We start from the raw sequence: 12,947 nt of genomic DNA, 5'->3' as shown, positions 1-12,947 counted from the left end.
GATTCCTGCCAGGTGTGACCTTGTGGTAGGGGATGTGAGCTGTCAGCAGATAGTCTCTCTGTCTCTGTCTCTCTCTCTCTCTCCCTCTCCTTTGTCTCTCCTTTCTCTCTCTCTCTCTCCTATCTCTCTCTCTCTCTGCCAGTGCAGTGGTTACACTACACTAGCAGAGTCTGCAGAGTTGACAACCCTCCTCCTTTCTCCCACTCTGAGCCAATCAGGGGGCAGGGACAGGCAGAGAGATTGGAGCATGCGCCTCCACCTCTCCATTTTCTGTGCTGCAGCAGAACAGAGAACTGTTCGCTCCTAATTGATCAAAGCACTTTTGTTAATTAGAGGCAGCCAATGCAATGTTTAAAAGAGTGCTGTAAGCTTGTGCTTGCACAGGTCTTTGTTAACCTGTTGCCGACCAGCCGCCGCAGTTATACTGTGGCAGGATGGCTCCCCTGGGCGAGCCGTCGTAGCTGTACGTTGGCTCTTTAAAACTATGTAGGAGGCGTGCGCCCGCAGCTTGTCCCCGGAGCCCGGCGGGCGCGATGACCGCCGGGCACCCGCAATCACTCATGACAGAGCGAGAACCAGGATCTGTCAGGGGAGAGGAGACAGATTGTGTGTTCATACTAAGTATGAACATGGATCTCTCTCCTCCCTTAGTGAGTCTCATTCCCCCCACAGTTAGATCTCACCTAGGGAACACAGTTAACCCTTTCATCTCCCCCTAGTGTTAACCCCTTCCCTGCCAATGACATTTCTACAGTAATCAGTGCATTTTTATAGCACTGATCACTGTATAAATGTCACTGGTCCCAAAAATGTGTCAAAAGTGTCCGATTTGTCCGCCGCAATATCGCAGAACCACTAAAAATTGCAGATCGCCGCCATTACTAGTAAAAAAAATCAATAATAATAATAAAAATGACATAAATCCATCCCCTATTTTGTAGACGCTATAACTTTTGCACAAAACCAATAAATATATGCTTATTGCGATTTTTTTTTTTTTTTTTATTTGCCAAAAATATGTAGAATACATATCGGCCTAAACTGAGGAAAACATTTGGGATATTTATTATAGCAAAAAGTAAAAGATAGTGTTTTTTTCAAAATTGACGCTCTTCTTTTGTTTATAGCGCAAAAAATAAAAACCACAGAGGTGATCAAATACCACAAAAAGAAAGCTCTATTTGTGGGGAAAAAAAGAAAGTAAATTTTGTTTGGGTACAGCGTCAATTGTAAGTTAAAGGGACGCAGTGCCGTATCGCAAAAAAATGACCTGGTCAGGAAGGGGGTAAATTCTTCTAGGTCTGTCAATAAAGGCTACAGTAAGCTAGAGATACATTTGGATTACAGAGAAATTTATGAGCAAAACTGTATTGTGTTTTTCTGGCTTTTGTTGATGTCTATTTCTGCATGTTCCCATGATTAGGTGTGAACGAGTACCCAGGATTCCTGCCTGAACCAGCACAATGTGCAGAGAAGAGAGAACACAATACAGCCGCGGAGGATATACAAGTTCCTAACGAATCTGTGAAGGCTGAGAACCATCAGGTGTGTCCAACAGAACTGGTCCCCAGGGGCTTGTATGCTTAGCACCAGATAGATTTACAGTGATTTAAGGAGTAATATATTCTTGTATCAACTGAAAGAAGAAGAAGATTAAACAAACCTAAAGCGGAACTTCAGGTAAAATTGGAGGTTCCGTTGTTCCTAATTTTGACAGGCACCCGCTCCTACGTCTGTTGGGAGCACCTCCTAGGTCAGGGATATGCAATTAGCGGACCTCCCCATCATGCCTCTGCCTCTGGGTGTCATGCTTGTGGCTGTCAGAATCTTGCTATGCATCATGGGACTTGTAGTTCTGCAACAGCTGGAGGTCCGCTAATTGCATATCCCTGTCCTAGGTGATCCCAGCGGAAGTTCGGCCCCCTCCTCCCCGCAGCCCGCAGCCTTCTGCGACACATCGCAAGTCCCTCGGGGGCTGCAGAACCATTCGTAGTGGGGAGCCGGCTCTGAAGCCACAAAAGGAGTCACAGCCGGCTTCCCAGATTGAAGATGGTGGTGCTGGGAACCCGAAGACCGGTGAAGGACCTTCCCCCGCAGCAGACAGGGCTGGATCCCTGGACTGGTAAATGTCTGTTTATTGAAAGTCATAGAATTCTATTATATATGAGCATCAGAAGCGGTGTTTACAATGGACAATCATAAAACATCTAAAGTGACCAGCAGCTTAATCGGTAGCTTCATTCAAGCCTAATGATAGTTACTTCACAAGGCATAAAGTAAAAGGTACCATAGTGTAGTAGCCTTTTAAAGTGACTGTAAACCCTTTACAACCACTTTTTACTACAGGTAAGCCTATAATAAGGTTTACCTGTAGCTACCCCGGATATCTCCTAAACCTGCACGGTTTAGGAGATATCCCCCGTATCAGCATGTGCCGACGTCATCGGCACATGCGCACTGAAGCAACGGCTCGTTCCTGCTGTTGCTTCAGCTGACATGCCGTTACGGGCGGTTCCCGCACGAATGCGTGGGAGTGACGTCATAGCGGCTCTGGCCAATTACAGTGCTGGAACCTGCGATAGCCGGAAATAACTCCGGGAGGGATGTCACCGACCAGAGCAGTGTACGGGGACCGCTGTGAGGGCTTCGATCTCAGGTGAGTATTTCATAATGAGTTAGTATGCTATGCAGATAGAGCTTTCTTTTGCTGGTATTTGCTCTCCTCTGCGTTTTTTTTTTTTTTTTTTTTTTTTTGCACTATAAACAAAAAATTTGCAACAATTTTGGAAAAAAAATTATATTTTCTACTTTCTGCTATAAAAAAACACATCCAATAAACAAAAAATTGAAAAAATCTGAATTTCTTCATTAATTTAGGCCAATATGTATTCTGCTACATATTTTTGGTAAAAAAAAAATCACAATAAGCTTATATTGATTGGTTTGCGCTAAAGGTATAGCATCTACAAACTATGAGATGTATTTATGCCTTTTTTATTTTTTTACTAGTTATGACGGCGATCCGCGATTTTTAGCGGGACTGCGACATTGCAGCGGATAAATCGGATACCTAAGTGATACTTTTGATACTGATACTTTTTTGAGGACCATTGACACACTTTCGGGAAAGTGCTGGCAGCACTGATACATCTATTTCCCAAATACAACCTCTGGATATGATGCTGAGCACTCAACTTCTTTGGTTGACCATGGCGAGGCCTGTTCTGAGTGGAACCTGTCCTGTTAAACCGATGTATGGTCTTGGCCACCGTGCTGCAGCTCCGTTTCAGGGTCTTGGCAATCTTCTTATAGCCTAGGCCATCTTTATGTAGAGCAACAATTCTTTTTTTCAAAATTCTTTGCCATGAGGTGCCATGTTGAACTTCCAGTGACCAGTATTAGAGAGTGAGAGCGATAACACCAAATTTAACACACCTGCTCCCCATTCACACCCGAGACCTTGTAACACTAACGAGTCACATGACACTGGGGAGGTAAAATGGCTAATTGGACCCAATTTGGACATTTTCACTTAGGGGTGTACTCACTTTTGTTGCCAGCGGTTTAGACATTAATGGCTGTGTGTTGAGTTATTTTGAGGGGACAGCAAATTTACACTGTTATACAAGCTGTACACTCACTACTTTACATTGTAGCAAAGTGTCATTTCTTCAGTGTTATCACATGAAAAGATAGAATAAAATATTTAAAAAATGTGAGGGGTGTACTCACTTTTGTGAGATACAGTATATATTGACTTTTTATCATGCAGTCACAGCCGCGGCCATAGCCACCAGCTGTGATCACTGTATTCTGCCAGCGGGGAAACCTCCTGTTGTCAGAAAAGAATAGCGCAGTGGGAAGGATTCCCTTATCCACATTGACCGTGTTGAAGGGGGAATTGAGCGTCTTTCCTTCAACCTGTGGTTGAAGGAAAGAAAATTGCAAAATCTTTGGCTTGCTTTAATGTCATACATATCGGATTTACCTATACTTTAAAGTAGAATTTCCCCCAAAAGTGCAACTTCCGCTTATCTGATTCCTCCCCCCCTCTGGTGCCACATTTTGGCACCTTTCCGGGGGGAGCGGGTACCTATTATTGACAGATACCCCTTCCCAATTCCGTTGGACCACGCCACGACAAGGTACGTGAGAAGTTCGGCCCCCCCGCCGCCGGGCCATTCAGAAATCGCAGCGCGCTTTGCACATGCGCAGTAGGGACCCAGGTGTGAAGCTGCAAGGCTTCATTGCCGGGTTCCCTCACCGTCAATGGCAGTGGCAGCACCCGACAGCCGATGGTAACATCGGGTGGGGTGCTGACATCGCTGGATTCCAGCACAGGTAAGTGTCCTAATATTAAAAGTCAGCAGCTACAGTATGTGTAGCTGCTGACTTTTAATTTTTGGAAGGGGGGGGGCGGAACTCTGCTTTAAGCTATAATACTTTCACTGTGTTCTCTGCTGATCACCAGTAAGCCATACCTGGGACACTCTGACCTGGAGGATGCTTTGATCTGCTGCCTGCCGCTGTCCCGTATGACCGCCTTAACTCTCACTGTATTGGCTTGTCAGGTCACTGCGCTCAGGATAATAAAAAAAAGAGGGGGAAAATAGGTAAATGTGATTAAGCTGGCCTAGCAGACTGCTCAGTGAATTAAAAAAAAAAAAGCCAAAGGTGCTGGGTGTGTAGATTATTTTACAGTTTAATTCACAAGAGAGATGTGTTCACATTACATTTACAGATCTCCTGGGTGCCCAGTGAGAGTGCCTGCATGTTTACGTCATTCTTTGTCCAAACGAATGGCAAACACCTCAACCTATAACTGGCATTTGCAGCAAGAAGAACATGGAAGGGCAACGCATGTCAAAAAATGAACAAAGATTCCCAGCACACTTACCAACCAGCCTGCAACAAACCGAATTGACCCTGTCCAATATTAAAAACAAGGGGTCCCTTGTCACTGCACTGACATGTGATAAGCCAACAGATTTGGCTTAGTCTTGTCTTCACCTTTTCATGGAGCACATGTGTGGGGGAGATCAAAATGAAAGCATCTAAAACTAAACTATTCACCAGCTTCCTGTATATCTCACCAGTGACAAGATTTCTCCAATACACCCATTGAGCTGTACCAGCCATTCTGAGGGAGTCTCCCACTTCTTGTTGGATTTTGCATATTCACTATATAGACAAACATTTGTGAACTCCTGGCCATTACGCTTACTATATGGCCTAAAGTATGAGCCTCTTTCCCTCCAAATGATTGAGTTTAGGTATTTCCAGTAAATGGGCCTGTTGAGGCTACAATATTCAAATACATTTGAGACAATTATGTTCTTCCATAACAGTATAGGGAAGGTTGTTCCAACATGACTGTGCCCCTGTGTACAAAGCCAGCTCCATAAAGACATAGTTTGACATGTTTGGTATTGAGGAACTCAAGTAGCCTTTTTGATGAATTGGGATGAGCCAGTTCTTCTTCTTCAACATCCTCATAAAGACATGGTTTGGTAATTTTAGATGAAAGAACTCGAGTGGCCTTCACAAAATTCTGACCTCAACTCCGCTGAAAACTTTTTTGTTGAATTGGAGTGAATCAGGTCTTCTCAACCAACATCTCCATAAAGACATGGTTTAAGGAATTTGATGTGAAGGAACTAAAGTAGCCTGAACAGAGCCCTAACCTCAGCCCTACTGATTACCTTTGGGATGAATTGGAATGAGCAAGAGCTTCTCAACCAATATCTTCATAAAGTCATTGTTTGATAAGTTTGGGTGGAAGGACTCAAGTGGCCTTCACAATACTCTAAACTTAATTCTAGTGAACACCTTTGGGATGAACTGGAATGAGCAAGGTCTACTCAACCAATATCTTCTTAAAGCGGAGTTACGCCGAAATGTTTTTTTTTTTTTAAAGTCAGCAGCTACAAATATTGCAGCTGCTGACTTTTAAAACATGGACACTTACCTGTCCAGGGCGCCCGCGATGTCGGCACCCGAAGCCAATCTGTCGCTCGGCTCTGAGGTGCTGCCGCCGCCATCTTCGGTAAGGGAATCAGGAAGTGAAGGCAGATTCTGCGGCTATCTATGCCCGGAAGTGGGTGCAAATACCTGTATTATACAGGTATCTGCACCCCCCTCCCCCCTGAAAGGTGCCAAATGTGACACCGGAGGGGGGGGGGTTCAGAAAAGCGGAGGTTCCATTTTTGTGTGAACCTCCGCTTTAAAGACATGGTTTGATAGGTTTGATGTTGAGGAAACCTAAGTATCCTGCATGGAGCCTTGAACTGCATTGAACACCTTTGGGATGAATTAGGATACTGATTGTGAGCAAGGAGGTCTTCTCATCCAACATCAATGCCTGACCTGGCTGAATGGGCACAAATTCCCACAGACACACTTCAAAATCATGTGGAAAAGCTTGCCAGAGGAGTTGAGACTGTTATGGACCTAAAGGGAAGCCTACGCCATATTAATGTCCATGGTCTTGGAATGGGATGTCCAACAAGCTCATATAGATGTGAAGGTCAGATATCCACTTTTAGCCATAAAGCATATTTCAGATTATGTTACAGTAGGTATGAGATTGTGGTGAAGACATGTAAAGAAGGCATTTAATTGAATGAGCACAGGAAGGCTATAAAATATTCTCATTCAGCATAATTTATGTATTAAACATGATGGAGAGAATGGATCATCTTATCAAGATATCTGATGAAAACAGACATCTACTCCATCAACTGTCAGAATTGCACTTCCTTGTCCTTCAAAATGTGCAGTGTAAGGCTAAACTACACTTTAACCACTTTTACCCCCTTCCTGCTCAGGCCAATTTTCATCTGTCAGGGCTGTCACATTTTGAATGACAATTACTCCGTCATCCAGCACCTTTACCCATATGAAATTGTTTTCATTTTTTTTTTTTTAGACATAGAGCTTCCCCTTGGTGGTACCTAATCACCACTGGGGTTTTTATTTTTTGCTAAATAAACTAAAAAAGGCCACAAATTTGAAAAAAGAAAAAAGTTTTTCTTAGTTTCTGTTGAAAGAATTTTGCTACTAAGTAATTTTTCTTATTCACTGATGTGGGCTGATGAGGCGCCACTGATGGACACTAATGATGCTGCACCGATGGGCACTAATGAGGCTACACTGATGGGCACTAATGAGGCTACACTGATGGACACTAATGAGGCTGCACTGATGGACACTGATGAGGTTGCACTGATGGGCACTAATAAGGCTACACTGATGGACACCGATGAAGCGGCACTGCTAAGCTACACTGATCGGAATGATGAGGCTGCACTGATAATCGGGGCACTGCCACAAGGTTCTGTTTACTTACAGTATCAATATTGCAGGATAGGGCAGCACAGTGGTTTAGGCAGGATAGGGCACCAGGATAGCTTAGTGGTTACCATTTCTGCCTTGTAGCACTGGGTTCCCAGTTTAAATCCCAGCCTGGACACTGACTGCATGGAGTTTGCATGTTCTCCCTTAGCTTGCCTGAGTTTTGGATACTACAGTTTTCTCCCACACTCCAAAGATCTGCTGGTTAGGTTAATCAGCTCCTGTTCAAAATAGGTCTATTATGTCAGATAGGAACCTTAGTTTGTAAGCTCCTTGAGGGCATAAACTGATGTGAATGTACAGCTCTGTAAGAATTGTGGTGCTTTATTAATGCCTGTAATAAATAAATAACTTTCCAATTGTACCCGGAATTGCCAAGACCAGATTTAAGGTTCAGATGACATTTCTAGCCTGCCATGGTGACATTCAAACGTTTGAGATAATATCTGTATAGGTGTAAAGACAATAATGTACTATACAGAACAGAACATCTTTTATATAAATATATGGAATTCCATCATCTACACATCATACATTGATCTGTTTTGCTCCTTGCAGGTTCCTCTGGCTGATGTACTGTCTTTGACACAACGCTCCCAATCTACGGTATCCAAACCCAAGAAGAAGAAAGCAAAGGGGCTCTTCAAATGACAATGACCCTACTACACGTCACAAGAGGAGTCCAAAAAAAAAAAAGGCTCCTCGATGGACTGAATTTACAGCATTAATATTTTACAAGATGGCATCAATGGTACACTGCAGAGGTTAGGGTTCCATCTGCCAAGCTCTAGCCCCCTTGGGGGTAACATGCAAATTTTGGATTGTGACCTGTTATTTGTAGACCCTAAGGCAACCTTTCTCAACCAGGGTTCCTTCAGAGGTTGCTAATGGTTCCTTGAGCAATTTATGTCTCTCTGACAAATAACCACTGGCACCAGTGATCCTTTTAGCTATCTAAAAGAGGATATTCCTCACAATGACCACCAATGTAAGGAGCATTGTTGTGAGCTGTAGATCTAGCAATTATTAGAAGGGGTTCCCTAAGACCGGAACATTTTTTGAGGGTTCCTTCATGTTAAAAATATTGAGAAAGGCTGCATTCACAGTACAATAGAGACCTGCGGGAGCACTTTACTGCTTCAGCAGCTCTCCGTTGCCGGCTGCCGTTGGGGCAGTGTGGTGTGCGATCCAGCGTGTCACTCGGCTCCCTTTTTTTTGGTTATGTATAGACTTTATTTGAAGTGTACAAAGCATACACTTCATTCAATGCAATATACGATGCACTCCACTAGCATACCTTGCCAAGCAATTGAACGCGGTGTGCTGCGATAAAATGCGTGTGTTGCAGTGTGAATGCATAGATTCCTGTGTGTCCTTGTGGTGACAGGTGTTTTACAATTCAGCAAAATGCCTGTCACCGCAGTAAGTGTAAATTCACCCTACAGGATTGGTTCACATTTTGAATGTGTTACAGGTTACACCTGAATTTAGGTGTTACAAGTAACATGTTCAAGCTGCCCCCCCTCCCCCAATGACAATGGGCAGGGGTTCCTCTCCTCCACAGCCACTGTAACATTTGAAATCTGCATGCCTGCGTGGGGCTCCGCCCGCACAGCTGCGTCATTTCATTTACAAGGATCAACTACAAGTCCTGTCTGCCACCGCGGCAGATGGCTTGTAATTCTCAATGGACTACAAATGTGCTGATCAGTGCGCTTATAGTCCATTCACACTTCCTACAGCTCTGAAGCTGACAGTCTGTACAGAGGTAGAGTCATGGCCAAAAATATTGGCACCCCTGAATTTCTGACAGATAATGCACCACTTTGCCCAGAAAATTGTTGCAATTACAAATGTTTAGGCATTTTTTTGTTTGTTTCTTTTGCCTGTATTGGTATGATATAAAAAAAAGTGGAAAAACAAGAGGCCAAATCTGGCACATTCCACGCAAAACTCCAAAAGAGGACTGGACAAAATTTTCGGCACCCTTAATTTAATATTAGGTAGCACACCCCTTGGAAAAAAACAATGAAATCAATCACTTTCTGTAACCCATCAATGAAATTTCCTACACATTCTACTGGTATTTTGGAGACCACTCTTCTTTAACCAACTGCTCCAGGCCTCTCAGATTGGAAGGGTTCCTTTCCCAACTGCTGTTTTGAGATCCCTCCACAGGAGCTCTATTGGATTTAGTCCTGGACTCATTGCTGGCCAGTTCAGTACTCTCCAGCGCTTTGTCTTAAACCATTTCTGGGTGCTTTTTGATGTGTGCTTTGGGTCATTGTCCTGCTGTAAGACCCATAACCTCTGACTGAGACCCAACTTTCTTTTGCCTGTATTGGTATGATACAAAAAAGTGGAAAAACAAGAGGCCAAATCTGACACATTCCACGCAAAACTCCAAAAATGGACTGGACAAAATTTTCGGGATCCTCAATTTAATATTTGGTAGCGCACCCCTTGGAAAAAATAAATGAAATCAATCACTTTCTGTAACCCATCAATGACATTTCTTACACCTTCTACTGGAATTTTGGACCACTCTTCTTTAACCAACTGCTCCAGGCCTCTCAGATTGGAAGGGTTCCTTTCCCATCTGCTGTTTTGAGATCCCTCCACAGGAGCTCTATTGGATTTAGTCCTGGACTCATTGCTGGCCAGTTCAGTACTCTCCAGCGCTTTGTCTTAAACCATTTCTGGGTGCTTTTTGATGTGTGCTTTGGGTCATTGTCCTGCTGTAAGACCCATAACCTCTGACTAGGGTTGCCACCTCATCCCTTTAAACCCGAAAACATATGAATTACACAGGTTCTGAGGCAAATTTATTGCAGATAAGGCACCAAGTGAGTTGAATTACCACCTTAATCATCCACAGAACCTGTGTAATTCATATGTGTTCGGGTTTAAAGGGATGAGGTGGCAACTCCACCTCTGACGGAGACCCAACTTTCTGACACTGGACCCTACATTACACCCCAGAATTCTTTAGTAGTCTTCAGATTTCATAATGCCATGCACACGGTCAGGACAATCCAGTGCCTTGAAGCGGCAAAGCAACCCCAAAACATCAGTGAAGCTCCACCATGTGTGACTGTAGAGACTATATAACTTTCCTTAAAGGCTTCATTTCTTTTTTCTGAAAACAGTAGAATGATGGGCTTTACATAAAAGCTGTCATTTTATTTCGTCTGTCCACAGCACATTCTCCCAAAAGGATTTTGGCTTCCTCAGGTAAATTTTGGCAAACTCCAATCTGCCTTTTTTTATGTTTTTTTGTGTCAGCAGTAAAGTCCTCCTGGGTCTCCTACCATAGCGTCCCTTTTCATTCAGATGGCGACGTATAGTGCGAGCGGACACAGTTGTACCCTGTGCCTGAAGGTCAGCTTGAATTTGTATGGAAGTTGATCGAGGTTCTTTATCTGCCATTCGAACAATCCTTTGTTGCAATCTTTGATCAGTTTTTCTCTTTCGGCCACGTCCAGAGAGATTCGCCACAGCGCCAAGGGCTGTAGACTTCTTGACAATGTTGCGCACAGTGGACACAGAAACATTAAGATCTCTGGAGATGGACTTATAACCTTGAGATTGTCCATGGTTTTCCACAAGTTTTGTTCTCAAATCCTTAGACAATTCTTTGCTGCTCTTTCTCTTCTCCATACTCCATGTGACACACACAGAGACACACAACAGGAAGGTTGCGTCAATTTTTCACCATCTTAACTGGTTGCCGGTGTGATTTCCATATTGTCAGCACCTGTTAATTGATACAGGTGAGTTTGATTACAAATGACAGGAGCATCACAAGCTTGGAATGCAATTATTTCTTACAGTTTTGAGAGGGTTCCAATAATTTTGCCCAGTCTATTTTTGGAGGTTTGCGTGAAATGATTTGGCTTTTTTGTTTCTCCACTTTTTTTTGTGTTATACCAATACAAACAAAAGAAATAAACATGGGAATGCCTAAACATTTGTAATTGCAACAATTTTCTGGGCGAAATGATGCATTATCTGACCACATTGCCAATATTTTTGGCCATGACTGTATGGGTACAGTGTGTGCAGGAGCATGACATTGCACCCGCAATCCATAGAGCATGGTGCAATTCTCTGCAGGCTCCTGTGAAAACATAATAATGCCCATGTTTTACCCACAAAAATATTTGCATTTATAATTTTTTTTTTTCATGAAGGTGAACTTATCCTTTAATTATGGAAGAACGCAGGCCTGCGTGTTTAAATATAAGGAACATTATGCAACGCTTCATATTTCTGAAAGATCTGCAGCGACTTTCTGATTTTATAATGCTGACAATAAATTTCATACATTTTTGTAAACCGTCCCAGTGCTCCATGCTTTATTGGTTACCTCCCTCTTTTTAAATGTCAAACGTATCTGCTCTGTGCAAGGGTTTTAAACAAAGTGGCCCCGATCCTTCTTTTCTCTTCATGGAGTGCCCCCACAAAGAGTCGCTTTCCATGGAGGCACTCATGCGGGCACGCTCCCGAGTCCTGCTGCTGCATCCATTGACACAGACAGCAGGACTCGGCCCCCACCCCCTGGCTCCCGTGTCACTGGATTAGATTGACAGCAGCGGGAACCAACGGCTCCCGCTGATATCAGTATATCCAATAAGGAGCTGAGACATCAGCTAGAGCTGCTCTGCTCGTCCTCAATGCTGGAACAATCGCGCTCAGATAGGAAAAATGGGGGCTCTGGGGGGCTGGTGCAGCACAGAAGGTTTTTTCACCCTAATGCATTGAATGCATACAACTCCTTTAACTGTCTGATCATGTGACCACTGTGATTGGCTATCACAGTGGTCACGTGATCAGGAACTGGTCCCGCTGCCTCCTGATCATTACTAGATACTGAGAGCTGTGTTGGATAGCTCAGTCACTGTGCTGGGATTTTTTTTGGGGGGTTTAAAATAACAAACATATCATACTTACCTCCACTGTGCAGCTCATTTTGCACAGAGTGGCCCCGAACCTGCTCTTCTGGGGTCCCCGGCGTCTCTCGCGGCTCCTCCCCACATCAGATAACCCCCTAGGAGAAGCGCTTCCCCGAGGGGGTTACCTTGCGGGCGCGCTCCCGAGTCCAGCATTTGAGTCCATAGACACGAATGCCGGACTCGGGCCCCCCCCCCCAGCATCTGCATCATTGGATTTGATTGACAGCAGCGGGAGCCAATGGCTGCGCTGCTGTCAGTTTAGCCAATCAGGACACAAGACACCGGCTAGAGCTGGTGTGCTCGTCCCCAGCGCGAGAAAAAGAGGGTTCAGGTGGGTAAAACGGGGGCACTGGGGGGGGGGGGGGGGGGCTGATGCACTGCAAGAGGTTTTTCAAGAAAAAACACAAAGGTTTACAAACCCTTTGAGCTCTAAGCACAGAAAGCTCTGCCACTCATGGATGCACGTACGGCATATGTCCGTTAAAGCCCGCCTTCTTTGCTACCACACACACACACACACATGCGTTTACATGCTCAGCAGGAGGTTAAGCAGCAGCACATACAGGATAGGTGATTATTTCTAAGGTACAACAGTATCTGATTCTGATCTGGCTGCTACAGATCTTCTCCCATCCAGTG

General features: G+C 44.1%; 1 protein-coding gene across 1 annotated transcript in view; it reads left to right on the top strand.

Moving 5' to 3' along the window:
* NHEJ1 (non-homologous end joining factor 1) overlaps positions 1-11,691 on the top strand; it is a 231,936-nt gene extending 220,245 nt beyond the window's left edge. The window contains exons 7-8 of the mRNA XM_073634364.1: positions 1,424-1,545; positions 7,912-11,691. Of these exons, the coding sequence (XP_073490465.1) occupies positions 1,424-1,545; positions 7,912-8,004 (215 nt within the window). The 3' untranslated portion in view covers positions 8,005-11,691. The remainder of the gene's footprint in view (positions 1-1,423; positions 1,546-7,911) is intronic.
* The last annotated feature ends 1,256 nt before the right edge of the window (positions 11,692-12,947 follow it).

This window comes from Aquarana catesbeiana, linkage group LG06, assembly GCF_042186555.1.
Source record: "Aquarana catesbeiana isolate 2022-GZ linkage group LG06, ASM4218655v1, whole genome shotgun sequence".
Lineage (NCBI taxonomy): Eukaryota > Metazoa > Chordata > Amphibia > Anura > Ranidae > Aquarana > Aquarana catesbeiana.
The sequence above is the reverse complement of the archived record's forward strand: the minus strand, read 5'-3'. Positions and strand labels throughout refer to the sequence as shown.